The sequence below is a fragment of the Lygodium microphyllum genome, chromosome 14 (assembly GCF_053477565.2).
Source record: "Lygodium microphyllum isolate KBCC chromosome 14, Lygodium_microphyllum_v1.1.10, whole genome shotgun sequence".
NCBI lineage: Eukaryota > Viridiplantae > Streptophyta > Polypodiopsida > Schizaeales > Lygodiaceae > Lygodium > Lygodium microphyllum.
Window position 1 is genome coordinate 40,205,335 of NC_141148.1, and position 17,189 is coordinate 40,222,523.

A 17,189-nucleotide genomic window follows, 5' to 3' on the forward strand; every position below is an offset into this window, starting at 1 on the left:
ACAACCAAATCTCAAGAATCCAAAGCATTGTTGGGAATAAAGGCCTCATGCCTTCTAAATGTGCTGGAGTGTGAGCACACCCTTAGCACTTGTACTTCCACATATATATCTATCTAAAAACCTAAAGGTACATACTCGTCATTGTACCTGAAAACGTGCTCACTCTCTACTCTACTCTCTCTCACTCTCTCTGTCTCTCATTGCGTGTAACGACTGTCTGCCTCGATCTCCGTGCCCAATTGGTCGCTACAAACTGGTATCAAAGCGCAGAGTGCAAACTCCCCGAGATAAAAGGCAGCTCACATATAGCAACTGAGGCCGCTCACATACAGCAGTTGAGTGTCCCCCACGCTAGATAGGAGAGAGGAAATAATCACAAGTGACCAGCGACACGAACAGGACCAGGCAGCTGGTCTAGCGTGGACAAGAGGGCAGCAGTGGGGGCAGCAGCACCTGTGACGGGCAGCGGTCGCAGACAACTAGACTTCGTGTCCACCGCTACAGTCTGCTGACAACAACTTTCTTGTTGCACTAACAACCAGTGGGCAACAGGCAGGGCGGGACGACTTACGCTGACAGCGACTGCAACAACTTCTACTGACGGTGACTGCAGCAACTTCTGCTGACGGCAACTGCAACGGGCCATCGGTCATGCAACGCCTGGCGGCTCAACGGACCCGTCAGAATTTTCTAAAAACTTCAATTTTTTTCTCAAATTTCTTTTACCCACTGACGGGATTTCGCGCGGCAAGCACAAAATCTCAAATCTATGCAAAATTGGCCGACCAATTTGGGGCTTTTCCCGAATTTGGGGATCTCAACACAAAATTGGACAATCTGACTCAAAAATTGCAAAGTCGATGCACATTTGCCTAGCATTTTTGGGGCTAGGAAAAATTTGTGCTGCATTTGGGTGTTTTATATACATGCAGGTGGAATTCTGCGCAATTTGGACATCAATACTCAGTAAAATTTAAGGGTTTTGCGGAAATTGCTGTATTTTGCCAAAACTGGCCTGCCCTATGCATGACAGAGGAAATGCAGATCTGTATTTGATGCTTTGAGCACAAAATATTGGGGCTTTTGACCATTCGTGTCAAGTTTTATGCCCGTGGGTACATGTATAACAGAAATTGCAGCTGAAATTTTGGGATTCCTCATGTAAAGTGATGCACATGCCCTTGGAACAGCTGTAATCAGTTGGATAATGCTGTAGCACATGGTTTGGTGCTTCTGAAAATTTAATTACAAATCTGAAATCTGTGCTTCTGCGTGGTCATTTATTGCTGATTGGTACTTGTTTGTACCTTGGTCACTTGGGTGACAATTTGGGCCTGCATTTGCTGATTTTATGGTCACATTTGGGCTGAAAATCATGGCTGGCAGCAATGACAGCAGTAATCTGATGCACATAAAGAAGCATTAAGGGGCACATAACTTTGCAGTTTGGCAAAAGCAGTGCTACAATATCATGTTACAAAAGAAACACGCAAAGCCGATCAAAAACAAAGGGACAAAGCCCACGGACATGGAACAGGACGATTGGGATGAGTTAAATGAGCTTCCAAGCTCAACCATAGAGCTATCGATTTCTAATGCCTTGCTGTTCAACATTGAAGGTTTGGATTCTGCATATGCTATATGGACTAGACTGGAAGAAATGTATGCACAAAAGAGTACTGCAAGCAAAGTGTATTGGCTGAAAAAGCTTATGGATTTGCGTATGAAGGAGGGTACATCAATGTCTAGTCACTTGAGTGAATTTAACTCCATTTTTAGCCAACTGGTTGCCTTAAAGTTCATGATTGATGAGCAATTTAAGGCCACTTTTTTGCTTTGCACTCTACCAGAGAGTTCGAATACATTCAAGACTGCTATGAGCAATTCTAATGTGATCCTTTTGTATGCTGATGTAGAGGGTGCTCTACTTATGCAAGAGATGAATCGGCAGAACAATGCATCCAATAAGTCTTCCAGTGCTTTGCGTACTAGGGGCAAGTCACAGCAAAAGGGCAATTATGATGACAAGGGACGCACTAAATCACGTGGCAAAGATGTTGAATTCCATCATTGTGGCAAGAAGTGTCACTTTAAACGTGATGGCTACAAATGGAAGAAAGAGAAAGGAAAAGGCAAGACGATAGAAGGGAAGAAAAGAAGGACAGTCAGCCTAAGAAGAGCAGTGTAAAAATTGAAGAGATAAATGCATAGAAACAGGGAACGCCCGTTCCGGCGCATAGGAACGGATTAACGCGTTCCGGGAGGTACGAGCCCAGGAAACGCCGGCGAAACGTTCCAACCCGTTCCCTGGCCCGTTCCAGCCCATTCCATCCCGTTCCCTGGCCGTTCCCTGGCCGTTCCCTGTTTGGAACGGCCGTTCCAGCCCAGGCATGTAAATTTTTAATTTAAAAAAAAAAATCTGTTGACGTTTCGCAGCTCGCTCCCGCCTCCCGCTATCGCCTGTCGCCTGTGTCTGTCCCCTCCGCCTGTCGCGTGCGCCTGTCGCGTGTCCCCTCCGCCTGTCGCCTGCGTCTGGACTTGTTCCCTGTCGCCTGCCCCGCCTGTCCCCTGCGCCTGCCCCGCCTGCCCCGCCTGCTCCTGCTCCTCCGCCTGCTCCGTGAACCTGCGCCGCCTACTCCTGCTCCTGGGACCTGCTCCTCCGCCTGCTCCGTGCACCTGCCCCGCCTGCTCCTACTCCTCCGCCTGCAGGCTGCTCGGCTTTGACTCTCCCACCTGCCTCTGAGTCTCCCGCCTACGTCGCGTGCGGCACACGGTACACTTTGGACCTTGGTTTTCATTGAACTTTGACGCATGGATGTTGAAATGTTGGCTGCAAATTTCTGTAATTACTAATTTCATTGAAGTTTACAGTTTACTGATTATTTGTCACTTCTATATAGATGGCAGCATTGACATCTATGGGATCTTCATCATCCTCAGCAGGTACTTCGTCAACAACAGGACGAAGTCGAAGCACTACTTGGTCATGGTGGGATGAGGTAGATGCAGGGGTGCCATTGAGAGGTGGAGGGGCTCGCCCTTGGAAATGCAAACTTTGCCCTTATGCTCGCACTAGTGGGGCTGATAAAGTGAGAGCCCATCTTCTACATGAGGAGGGGAAAGAGGTGCGTTTTTGCACCAATGTATCAATTGAGAAAAGGCAGGAGTTACTTGACCGCATAGCCACATCTATGGGGAATTCACATGCCAGGAGGACGCCAAATATAGCAATGGATCCAACAACATGGACTCCAAGACCAGCAGGGCATGGTGCTTCATGCAAAAGACCACCAGGATTAGTGGCTACGCAGCCTTCTCGTGGGCCATCAATGGCAACAGGTCGTGGTGCTAAACAGAGTTCATTGCACACTTCATGGGAACCAAAGAAAAAAGAGGAAACAGATGCAGCAGTGGCACGCTTTTTTTACCATGACCATATTGCATTCAAATCAGCCAGGTCACCTTATTTTTTAAATATGGTGACAAAGATTGCAGAGTATGGACCCACATATAAGCCCCCTTCATCAGAAACTATCAGGACTACATTGCTTCAAAAGGAGAAAGTAGCCATAGAGATTGCAACAGCAAATATTCGCAATCAATGGGTAAGAAATGGAGTGACATTGATAGCAGATGGATGGAGTGACACACGCCATAGGTCCATACATGGTATTGTTGCATATTCTCGTGGAGATGTATACTTCATTGGTAGTCATGATGCTTCAGAGACTAGAAAGAGTGCAGATGTATTGGCATCCGAGTGGTGCGAGGCAGTGCAGGCTGTTGGGGCAGAAAATGTAGTGCAGTTTGTGGCAGATGGTGAACCTACAAACAGGGCAGCAGGAAACATTTTAATGGCAATGTATCCACATATCACCTTTAGTCCATGCATGGCGCATTGCTTGAATAACTTGTTGAAGGATATTGGGGACTTGCCATGGATTGCATCTCTTGTTGCGAAAGGCAACAAGATTATCACATTTATATGTAATCATCAATACTTGCATGCTGAGTTTCGCAAGAGAAGTGACAAAGAACTTCTTAAATACTCGGATACACGATTTGCATATAACTTTCTTATGCTTGGTCGATTGCACTATTGCAAAGGTGCAATTAGGGAGCTATTTGCTAGTGATGAGTATGAAAATTGGACTGGGGCTGCCACTGCTACTGCTGTGTTATGTAATGCATATGTTTCTGATAGAGATTTTTGGGATGAGGTTAATCGCACCAACCAAATGGTTGATCCTATTATGCACATGTTGAGGCTTGCAGATGGCATGGATCCATGCATTGGGAAGATCTATGAAGGTATGGATCGCATGATTGAGAGGTTGGAGAGTTTGGAACCAAATGCAGATAGGTATGAGCAAATCAAGGAGTTATGCATCAGCAGATGGAATGAGTATGACTCTCCTATGCATGCTGCAGCATATGTGCTTGATCCTGAGTTTCAAGGAAAGATGCAAGAAAGAGACCTTGAGGTGGTCAAGGCTTGGAACACATTGCTTGCAAGGCTTTATCCTAGCCGTGAAATGCAACGCAAAATTAAAAATCAGCTCTCTGTATATCGACAAACATTAGGGATGTTTGGTACAGAGGATGCACTAGAGGACAGGACAAATATTGGGGCTGCTTTATGGTGGGAGGACTATGGGGCAGAAGCTCCAGAGTTGCAGAGTTTGGCTATTCGTATTCTTAGCCAAACAATTAGCTCTTCTTGTTTAGAGCAACTATGGAGCTCCTTCAATCACATTCACTCAAAGAAGAGAAATCGTCTTGGTACAATGAAGACGAATGACCTAGTTTATGTGAGCTCCAATCTTCGCTTGCTAGCTCGTACATCAGTTGCAAAGGCTGATTCTTTTATATGTTGGGAAAAAGATGACGATGATGATGATGGTGATGATGATGGGCAGGATGTTGTTCAGCAGGATGAGCATTCAGGAACAGTGGAGCCATCTTCCATGAATCAGAGCACTTAGTAGCTAGCCTTTTGGAACTTTAGAGTATTGACTTGGAAATTGGAGCTCTTGTAACTTGGATCTTTACTATTTAGGCTTTAAAGTTTACTGTTTAGTGCATATTTTGTGTTTTTGCAATGCACACTTGTTGCCAGTTGGACTTATGCAACATTGTTGATTACAGTGTTGAATTATGAATGCGACAATCCATTGCTGGTTACAATGTTTTGAATCTTTATTATTGTTGAAAGTTGAAACTTGATTATTATGTCTCTAGAGTCTAATTTCATGAATTATAATTCATGGTTGATAATAGATATGATCTGTCTCTCTAGATTCTAAGACTAGTGTTGACTCTCTCTCTCTAGAGGATATATATATATATATATATATATATATATATATATATATACACCGTTCCCTCCGTTCCCGTTCCCTCGCTTTGGGCGTTCCCCCCGTTCCAGGGGGTCCCGTTCCCGTTCCCGTTCCCCGTTCCTGGTAACTATGGATAAATGTAGTCACTCATGACACTGACAGTGGGAGTGATGTACTCTTTGTCTCTTACTTGCAGATACAGATAATGACATGCATACCTAGATTCTTGATTCAGATGCTTCCTTTCATGTCACCCCTCATCATGAGTGGTTTTCCGCCTATACCGGGGGTGGACATGGTCTTGTCCATCTTGGGGACAACTATGCATGTGAGATCGCAGGTATTAGCAGTGTGCAGTTACAGTTTCAGCATGGCTCTCTCTTTACACTTCAGCATGTACGGCATGTACCTCAACTCAAGAAGAGCTTGATTAGCACAGGGCAGCTAGATGATGATGGTTTTTATACCATCTTTGGTGATGGAAAACGGAAGATCTGTAAGGGATCTAGGGTTATTGCCAGAGGTTGCAAGAGTGATACTTTGTATCCACTTCATGTATCTAGTGTGCGTGACCATGTTGTTGCCGTGACCGAGCAGCCAAGAGTTTCTTTGTGGCATGGCCAGTTGGGACACATGAGTCGAACAGGAATAAAAGTGCTTTCTCGTTTGGGTTACTTGCCTTGTCTTCGTTATGCTGATTTTGAGCATTGTGATCATTGCCTTTTTGGCAAACATACACAGACGTCTCACAAAAAGTCTCTTTCTTTGAAATCTTCTCCTTTAGAGTTGGTACATTTGGATGTATATCAAATGCCAGGATTATCTTTAGGGGGAAAGAAATATTTTGTCACCTTTGTCGATGATGCTACATGGAAAGTATGGGTTTACCCTATTCATAGCAAGGATGAAGTGCTTGATAAGTTTAAAAATTTCTTGGCATTGGCTGAAAATCACACAAATAAGACACTTAAGTGTCTTTGCTCTAACAATGGTGGGGAATAGGTGTCCAAAGCCTTTCAGGTATTTTATGACAGCAAAGGGATAAAGAGGGAGCTCACTGCCCCTCGTAATCCGCCACAAAATGGAGTTGCAAAGTGTATGAATCGGACCATACAGGATAAGGTCCGTACGATACTGTCTCGTGCTGCATTACCCCATGGTTTTTGGGCAAAGGCTGTTATGACAGCCGTTCAATTAATCAATCGGTCACCAAACAGGTCTTTGGGAGGAAAAGTTCCCCAAGAAGCGTGGTCGGGCAAGCAACCTTCATATGCTCATCCGAAAGTGTATGGCTGCAAGGCTTTTGTGCACATTCGTAAAGAAAAACGCAGCAAACTTGAGCCAAAGTCCTATAAATGCATTTTCCTAGGATATGGTAACGAGGGTGAAATGGGGTATAGATTGTGGGATCAATAGAAAAGAAAAGTAGTACACAGCAATGACGTTATGTTCCAGGAAGATCGCATGCATAAACAGCCCAAAAAGACTGAGGAGGTCCATAGGGTTGTATTCCGAGAAGAAATACCTTTTGGACAGCAAAATGTGCCCGCTCTACAACAGCAAATACCTGCTGTAAATGAACCTGTAAATGCTGAAAATGATCAGCCAGCTATTGCCCATTAAAATCAACGATGACATGTGCAGGAAAAACCAGGATAACAAGCTGTTAATGCTGATTTGCAAGCTGAAATGCCACGACAGCATGCTGAAAATGAAAATTTGCAGGAACAGCCAGCAAACAATGACAATTGGGTTAGAAGATCGTCTAGGGCTACTAGACAACCTGACATGTTTGTTCCTGGTGCAATTAATGTGGCTGATTATGTCATGTTGATAGATTGTGGTGAACCGTCTTGCTTCAAAGAAGCAATGGACAGACAAGACAGCAAGAAATGGTATAAAGCCATGCTGTTAAAGATGGAATCTCTTGAAAAAAATGGCACTTGGGACTTGGTGCAGTTGCCTAAAGGGCAGAAAACCCTTCTACGCAAATGGGTTTACAATATCAAGGTCACTTCTGGTTCCTCACCAAAGTATAAAGCAAGATTGGTTGCAAAGGAGTACAAGCAAGAGCATGGAATTGACTTTGATAAGATTTTCTCTCCTGTAGTCAAGATGACTACATTGAGAACCATTTTGGGCTTGGTTGCAGTTAAGGATATGGAGCTCATACAGATGGATGTAAAGACTGTGTTTTTACATCGTGATCTGCATGAAGACATATATATGCAGCAGCTTGAAGGGTTTGTTGAACAAGGGAAGAAAAAAATGGTATGTAAACTCAAAAGGAGTTTATATGGGCTGAAACAAGCACCAAGAGAATGGTATCATAAGTTTGATACATTCATGCGGTCCCAAGGCTTTCATAGAAGTCAAGTGGATCATTGCTTATACACCAAGAAGGCAGTAGATGACAGCCTAATTATCTTGGTTTTGTATGTTGATGACATACTGATTGCTGGCAGGGATACTCATGCCTTGGATTCATTGAAGCAAAGTCTTCATGGTAGCTTTGACATGAAGGATCTTGGTGATGCAAATCACATTCTTGGCATGCGAATACTCAAAGATAGATCGAAAGGCTTACTCTATCTATCTCAGCACGAGTATATCTCCAAAGTTTTACAGCGTTTCAATATGAAGGGGGGGGAAACAATTGGGGTTCCATTGCCTCCATATGTGAAACTTAGTGCAGAGGGCGACCCTACATCCGATGATGGGAAGGCTGAAATGGCCAAGATACCATATGCTTCAGCTGTTGGCAGTTTGATGTATGCTATGGTTGCTACACGTCCTGACATTGCCTTTGCAGTGGGAGTGGTTAGCAAATACATGGCAACCCCTGGCAAGAAGCATTGGGATGCAGTGAAAGGTATTATGAGATACTTCAAAGGCACAAAGGAGTTTTACATCTGCTTTGGAAAGAAAAAGGCATCTGTTGTTGGCTTTACGGATACAAACTATGCTAGTCATGCCAACTGCAAGAAGTCCACTTCTGGGTATGTGTTTACTTTCATAGGAGCAATCTCTTCGATCTCCACGCTACAGAAGTGTGTTGCATTGTCTACTACAGAGGTAGAGTATGTGACTGCCACTGAGGCATGCAAGGAGGCTTTATGGCTTTCATGTCTGATGGGAGAGCTTGGCATCACAGAGTTACTAGTTTCCAATTGTGATAGTCAGAGTGCTATCATGCTAGCGCGGAATCCTATCTTTTATGAAAAGGCAAAGCACATACAGTTGAAGTACCACTTCATTAGAGATGTACTTGACAGCAAGAGCATTGAGCTTGTCAAAGTGCATACAGATGATAACCCTGCAGACCTTCTCACGAAGGGTCTTCTAGCAGAGCGGTTTGCTCATTGCCGACATATGATGGGAGTTGGATAGATATATGTATTTCAGCTTTGTACATACCTAGACTTAGCTGATTCTTTTCTCCTCTTAAGGCACTTTGTCTTTAGGTGGGAGGTTGTTGGGAATAAAGGCCTTGTGCATTTCAAATGTGCTCGAGTGTGAACACACCCTTAGCACTTGTACTTACACATATATATCTATCTAAAAACCTAAAGGTACACACTCGTCATTGTACCTAAAAACGTGCTCACTCTCTACTCTACTCTCTCTCACTCTCTCTGTCTCTCACTGTGAGTAACGACTGTCTCCCTCGATCTCCATGCCTAATGCATGTTCGTCACAAATTTACTGCAAAGGCATTGAGAGAGGTGAAGATTGGAAATGGGGAGTTCTTACTTTCTACAGAGAGTAAGAGGTTTGAGGAGATATTGATGAGACATGGACATGCTTTTCCGTTCTCTCTACACGAGATTGGGTGTATAAATCCAAGGATTGTGACACCTATGGTGATCTTTACCATTCCTCACATACCTTGGAATCTGTGTCATATTCCAATGCCGAGAGCCCACCTATCAAAGTTGATTGAGTTGTTGAATGAGAAGATTAGAATGGGAATTCTTGAGCCATCCTCTATGTCTAATTCCAATCAATAGTTCCCTGTACCTAAGAAAAATGGAACGCTCAAATTCATACAAGAGGTGCAACCAATAATAGAGTGACCATCTCGAATGTTGGAGCAGGGCCAATTGTGAAACGAGTTTGATGAGGCTTTTAAAAGATATCCTATCTATTCTCTAGGAGATCTCTCGTTAGGATATGACCAATTTTAGCTAGCATTGGAAAACAAAGATTTGATGATGATGATAAATCCTTTAGGCCTTGTCAAGATGTGTACCTTACCTCAACGAGCTACGAATTCTATAGCTCATATGATGAACACCATGAATAAGGTCTTTAGAGATTTTATCCCTCAGCTTACTATGCCATTCCTGGATGATGTGCCAATGAAGGGCTATGCAAAAGAAGAAAACGATGAGACATTCGATGATCAAGGTTGCAAGTACTTTCTTGCAGCACACATTGCCAATTGTGAGAGGATCTTATCTAGGTTAGCGGAGGCCAGTTTGGCTTTGTCAGGACAAAAGTCAATTTTTGGTGTGAATGAAGTTCTTATTGTGGGACATATGTGTGGCTTATATGGTAGAAAACCTTCTCTTCCAAAGGTTGACGCCATTGAGAAGATAGCTGAAATTTGTACTTCTGTATCAAAGGTTCAGAGATTCCTTGGAGCTTGTGTTTTCTGTATGATCTAGATTCCACATTTCGCCCATATTGGAGATGATTAATATCAGCTCTTGAGAAAAGGACAGCAGTTATTTTGGGACAAGAGGCATACCAAGGCAATGCAGAAATTAAAGAAGTTGAGGGTAGGCTGTAGCTCCAACTCTCAGAAAGGCAAATTATACATGCAGGAAGCCTATTGTGATTATAGTGGACACTAGTCCCATTGGGATTGGCTAGGCCATTGGTCAAGATGATGAAGAAGGTACTAGGTATGCTATGAGATTTGAAGCAAAAGTCTTGAATGAGACACTACTCCCGTTGGGATTGGCTGGCCATTTGTCAAGATGACGAAGAAGGAACTAGGTATGCTATGAGATTTGAAGCAAAAGTCTTGAATGAGACACTAGTCCCATTGGGATTGGCTGGGCCATTGGTCAAGATGATGAAGAAGGGACTAGATATGCTATAATATTTGGAGCAAAAGTCTTGAATGAGAGACAAAGAAGGTATCCATAGATTAAGAGCGAGCTTTGGGGAGTTGTAACTGCTCTCAAGTGTGACAAAGAGTATTTTATTGGTACTTCTGTTGTGGTTGAGACTAATTGTTTATCTTTATTGGGGATGATTAGCGATTGCTCCACACTGACATTGCTATCCTTAGTTGGATTGCGTACATTAAGTCCATGAACATTGAGTTTAAGCACATTGCAAGTAAAGACAACCCACTTGCAGATATGCTTTCGAGAGCTAGATTTGATGATAAGGAGTCTCTTCTTGTTGATGATTATGAGGCTGAGATTTCAGCCACACAAGTAGCTCACTTTTGTCATGTTTCAGTTATTGAAAGCTTTGATGAGGCTATGTATACAAGGGAATGGCTGAAAATCGGTTAGTATTTGAGTACTTTGTCTAGATAGGTTGATTGGAGTGATGCTGAACTCAAAAGGATCTGAAGAAAAGCCTATGGATACTTCTTGAGAGATGGATTGCTATGGAAACATCCAAGGAAAAGAGGAAGGCAACCATTAAGAGTAGTCTATGAGACAAGACTACACAGTTATAGGTAATGAAAGGATTCCATGAGAGCTTGTGGACAGAACACAAAGGAGTGTGGACTACATATGAGAAAATCAAAGAGCGCTATTGGTGGAAAGGAATGTATATGGACATATCTCACTTTGTACAGTCATGCAGGGATTGTGTGCGACATAGGGATGAGCTACATCCAACCTACCCACTATCTATGCACTATAAATGGGTGGTTGATCTAGTCACTATGCCAACTAGTCTTTGGCGGATGAGATACATTGTTCTAGCTAGAGAAGTCAAGACCAACCAAAATGAGGACAAAGCATTAAGGACTAAAGCTACTTCTATTGTATGCAAGTTTCTACTTGAGGAGATCTTTTGCAAGTATGTATGTGTTGGGAAGATCACTACAGATTGAGGTGAGTTGGATGCCAATGAGGCTAGGGAATTCTTTCTTAGGCTTGGTATTAAGTTGGCATTAACTTCTGCATATAATCCGGAGAGTAATGGAAAGAGCAAAAGCGGTCATCCACCTATAATGAAGGCCTTAGCCAAAGCCTGTATTGGAAGGATCAAGGAGTTGCCGTGGTTGTTGCCTTCTACTTTATGGGTAGACAGTGCCACACACAATATGACCACAGGATTTATGCCTGTAGAGTTGATGTTTGGGCAAAAGCCAATGGTGCCCAAAGAGACTTGTGCACTTGCTTGAAGTGTTTTGCCTTGGCAGGATGCTATGTCCAGAGAGGAGGTCTTGGCTCTTCCCATACAATGGCTTAAGAGAAGACCAGATGATATGTAAAGAGCAGTGTAGAAGCTAAAGGAGGCAAGGATACAGAATAAGTACAAGTTTGATAGCAAACATAAGTTGAGACCTAGAGCAATTGAAACAAATATGTTGAGGCTACTGCGAGTGGAACAAATGCATTACCTTCAAGGGAATCTCAGGCATTGCCTTGTGCTCGAGCAACTGGTCAAACTTTGTCCTATGCTCAACCAGTTGGACAGTCATATGACTCCGAGGACTTGGACTCGGAGCATCTTTTGGATTTTGCCAATATGTTGCTTAGGGAGTATGTGCAACATATCAGAATAATTGCCGCAACTTTGATGAGATTGATGTTCTTATTAGTACTATGGATACAAAAGTGTTGCGCTCATTTTCATCCTTTCATGACAAAGGGGTTAATCCTGTTTTTTATGGCCAAAATTAATACGATGTCTTTTATATGATCATGGTTGATGGCTGTTGTGCAAGAGGATTGTGTTGAGGACATTTTTGTGGGCCCAAGGGGGTTTTATGAGTTCATGCTTAGATCCTTTCATAACCATGATATACTTATAGGCAAGCTGCCATTGTTTTATGGTCGAAGGTTGGTGATGTTGTTCCGTGGAGGCTATTGACAGACTTTACAAAACTGCTCAAACAAGAATGCCCAGTTTGGATGGAAGTGGAGTGTTGTCCGGCTGTGTATTGACTTCTTTTGCTTGAGGCCATGGCTAAGATTAGCAAAGTGTTGGTTCCTCCCAGTGCTCGAGCCGTCAATAGAAACAAAATATGTATGCTCTAGAATATTTCCCGAAGTGTTCTACTTGGTTGCATGTGAATTCAACCAACATGCATTCTTTGCACTTCTGTCTCAAATGGGGAGCTTTTGCAAGACATTGCTTCAATCGTGGCCAATTGGGCCATTTTATGGTGGAGTGTAATGAAAGGAAAGAAGACACACAACATGCAAATGATCATTGATGTTCCTGCTATACCACAAGATGGTCCTATCTCACATACGCATATAGATGTTCAGCCTGTGGCAGGAAAGGGAAACAACTGCTTTCATCCTCCTCTAATGACTAGCCAAAGGAGCACTCCAAGAAGGGCAAAAAGTTAGATGATGCTTGGCACACTGGACCCTTAGATGACACACACGCTGTTTTGCGCACCTATGCACGTTGTAAGGATAAACCCTTGTCCCATGGCACTGTTATGGCACCTTTGAGCACTAAGACCACCTACAATCTAAGGCCTCAATAGGAGTCATCATGTAACCCCCCTAAAGACCTGGCCTTCAATAAACATGGTAAAGTGATTACTCCAATGAAGCGAGATGTGTTGAGCAGATTTATAGTTGCTGAGATTTCTATAATGGGAAAGTTGGTGGACCTATATGCTCCCAATGATGTCTCTCGCCGTCATGAGTTATGGCGACAACTGCGAGCATGTCATTTTCTTATAAGACCTAGACTTATCATGGGGAATTTTTATATGTGTGTCAAACCATCTCATTCAACTTCCAGACACAGATTAATGGATGGACCTGAATGCTCAAATTGGAACGTTTTTGCATTGGCTGTGTTGAAACACCATCCACAGTCTTGGTTATCCTCCCTTGACCATGGTTATACCTTTCATTTAGTACAGCACTTGGAAACCTGGAGCCATTTGGATTGGATATATGTTATGCAAGATGATTCCTTCTTGTCTGGGGTTTTGGAAATCTAGGTTCTGCAAGGCTATGTCCTTTTCGATTACTTCCTTGGTGCTTAAGATGTAGAAGCACCCTGTCCATCCTCTTCAATGCTTTTTAAGCAAGCTGCCCTTGATACCACTTGCTTATACATGATAAGAATTGGCTTTCCCAAAAGGGAAACAATACTTGGGGTCTATATAAAGGTCAAAACTTTATGGAAATCTGTGATAATGATAGGCTAGCTCAACAAAACGCCTTTCAAATACAAGGTCTTGATCTGGTGAATGATGATCGGTACCCTTTCTCTTGCCTCTGCACTCTCCAAACATTAGATTCCCAATGGTGGTGGTTTCTTTTGTGAGACATGTGAAAACCCCTCGCCATCGGTTCCTTTCTTGCCCAGTGGCAAGGAAAGTTTGGTCGCTTCTACCAACTACTTTGTTGTGAGTGGTGGGACTATTGATGCTTCCAAAGGACTAGGTCTTTGGACATTCCAAGCTCATGGATCCTCTGCAACCCAATATGAAAGTGCTCTTTCACATTTTACATTTCTAGGGTGGTTGGTACATATAGACTATGAGAAATGCATTCATTTTTTATTCTCCTTGGGGAGTACAGAGTTATATAGCCCACTTGAGAGGCCTTCTTCATTGGCAACTTAACATGATTGAGCTAGTGGATATTCTCCCTTGACAAGATTTGCTTCCTTGGCATATAGTAGTTTCTTTGGCTCCTCTACGGCCTATATAGTTCCTTGGTACTTTTCATCATGCTGTATCTTTGTACTCTTGGTTATGCTATACTTTTGAGATTATGTTTTGATGATTACTACAATTACCCATTACATGAAAAACAAAAATTGGCGGAGGGAGGGGAGAGAGAGAGAGAACACCACAATGAGAGGGGAATCGATCCATCTCCCCTTTATAGCATTTTATTTTAAAAAACCACAGGAACAGAGTGCCTCATCCATACAATGAGGCTGATTTGCTGCAAATTTGAGAACTAGGATTCTGAAACCCTGGTTTCTAAATACATTGGACAATAAGCTATTTTTCTTGTTTTGTGCTTTGATGTGATCAAGCTGAATAGAAAGAGCTTCATGAATGAGCATTAGATAAGAGTGTACAAAGCATGTGGCTGAACTTTCAGCATTAGATATTGTTGAAAGTGAAGAGAGAGACCTCAATATATAGGTGTGAGGCTTGGGTGCTCAAAAGTGGAAAGTGGAGGCTACAAATGATAATTGGTTGCCAAAAATGACAAGTTTTGAGCACTGAGCAAAATGACAAGTGTAGGGACACTTGTCACTTTCAAAATGACACATCCTATTCTAGATGCCACATGTCAATTTTCTAGAGACAAAAGCTTCTAAACCTTCTACTCGAAAAATCTCTTAAATGGTTGAGAATATAAATAGCTATTAAAGACAAAATCATTCCTTGCCAAATTCTCAACCATTTAAGAGATTTTTGATACAAAATAGAACTTCCATTGGAGTAACTTCCAAAAATATTAACGGAAAGGCGTATACTCGGTGGTGGATGGGACTATGTCCCAAGCCAAAAACATGAGGAGATTTTCAATTTGTTTTTCAAAAGGGTTTCATATCCGATGACTAAATTGAAATTTTCCGTAAATTACTTAATCTAGATATGGGAAAGAAAAGCTTGAATACATATTCACAAGAGTTTAAAGATTTGTCACATAAAACAAAAGCCTCAGACGATCCTCAAGCATTGCTTTACAGGTAATATCTTTTTGAATTGCCATCGAACTACCACAACGAGGTGCTCTGTAATCCGTTATACTCGCTCAAGGGTGTCTACAAATATACACAAAATTTCAATAATACTTTGGCTGCAAGTAGAGGCAACCAATTGACATGAGGTTCCTATCTTTAAGTCAATGAAGTCTTTTACCCTGACAACTTCCTCATCGATCATCTTCAAAGTTGCATAAGAAGAAAGTAAGTACAAGGTCACTCACAGCAAGGGTCATTGCTTTGCTTACCATCAAACGGATCACTTTCGCAGCAATTGAGAGTGCCGACAAAGTTTACTTCTAAGACTTTAGTAAACATTGTTGTGAAGCTCCAAATGTTTCTTCTGAATTTTTATCAAAAGATTATTTCGCTAACGCGAGTAGTTGCAATGGTTATTCCATTAGTAAAACTATATTTGGTCTGCATGATCTTTTAAAGATCGTTGGGCATATAAATGGCCAAGAAGTTACAACTTTGTTCGATAATGACACTACTCACAATTTCATTTCTTCTCGATTGGTGTAGAAACTGTGGCTCCACACACTATCCATTGACCGAGCTTATCATGTCCTTTATGCAGAGGGCCCTACTGTGGATCGCTAGGATCAAGTGGTACAAAGTTTGGATCTTTCAAGCTAGCAATACCATCAACTTATGGAATTCCGAAGCCTTGACCATGCCGATATCATTCTTGGCATGCCATGGGTTTTTATAAATGTTCCTCTTTATACATTAACTACAAAACTCATGTACTTTCTTTTAAACTTAATGGTCATTTCCATGTGATTGAGGGCTACTTACCCTCCAAGACCATTGAAAATAATGTACATATGATTTCAACATTAGAATTCAGTGAATGTTTTTCTTATCCAAATGTTAGTACCTATATTTCTTTCATTGAAAAAGTTCAATCACTTGATTCACAACGTAATTTAATTTCTTTTAATAATAATATTAACATAAATCCAAATGTAAGTAAGTACTTGGATCCGATTTTACAAAAATATGTTTACATCTTTTCATTGAAACTACTTGACAGACCCCTATCATCTCACAAAACCTTAGATCATAGGATCGAGACATTGCCCCGTAGCCATTACGTATCTCGATAGCCTTATAAAGAGGAGGACAAGATAGCTAGACAACTTCAAGATTACCTAGCTAAGGGTTTTATTAAGCCGAGTAAATCTTCATAGGGCGTGTTTGTCCTTATTGCTAAAAAAAGAAGAATAGCACGATGCACTTATACATCAATTATAAAGGTCTGAATAAGGTGACCATGAAGAATAAGTATACATTATCTATAGGATGGATGACCTTATAGATCGACTTTGTGGTGCATGATATTTCACCAAGATCGATCTTAGGTCTGATTTACCATCAGATATGAACAGCTTCAAAGGATGCTGCGAAAACTGCATTTTGAACATGGTATGAACATAATCAATTTTTTGGCCTACCTTTTGGATTGATCAATGCTCCCGCAACTTTCCGACAAATAATGAATGACTTACTCCATTCGTATCTCAAAAAGTGGATAATCATTTTCCTTGATGACATTCCTTATTTATAGTAAGTCATTGGAGGAACATATGAAACATTTGTGTGTTGTCTTATGTCTCTTAAGACAATAGCAATTATTTGTGAAACTATCCAAATGAAATTTTTTTCACATTGAACTATTATATGTTAGTCATGTCATCTCGATTGATGGCATCCAAATTGATCACCCAAAGGTTCAAATAGTGCTTGATTGGCCTATTCCAAGAACCACAAGACAAAAAAAAAAAAATTTAGGCTTTACTAGATTTTTTCAGAAGTTCATAAAGGACTATAGTCGTAGTGTTAAACCCTTAACACGTTTGCTTAAGGGTATCCAAAGCAAAAAAAAGCACGTTAGTCGAACTAGTGAGCTCTATCAATGTTTTCAAACATTGAAATAGCTAG

At 41.8% G+C, this 17,189-nt stretch overlaps 2 protein-coding genes across 9 annotated transcripts in view; one reads left to right on the forward strand and one right to left on the reverse strand.

The window, feature by feature from the left end:
- Window positions 1-17,189, reverse strand: part of LOC148025521 (dynein regulatory complex subunit 2-like) — a 152,445-nt gene that overhangs the window by 117,425 nt on the left and 17,831 nt on the right. The gene's annotated exons all lie outside the window — the stretch shown is intronic.
- Window positions 9,638-10,009, forward strand: LOC148025523 (uncharacterized). Its single transcript, XM_087691987.1, has one exon. The coding sequence runs from the start codon at window positions 9,638-9,640 to the stop codon at window positions 10,007-10,009; it is 372 nt and encodes a 123-aa protein (XP_087548113.1).

Excerpts from the sequence above, each read along its gene's own strand:
- LOC148025523 (XM_087691987.1), top strand. The coding sequence starts at position 9,638 with ATGAATAAGGTCTTTAGAGATTTTATCCCTCAGCTTACTATGCCATTC.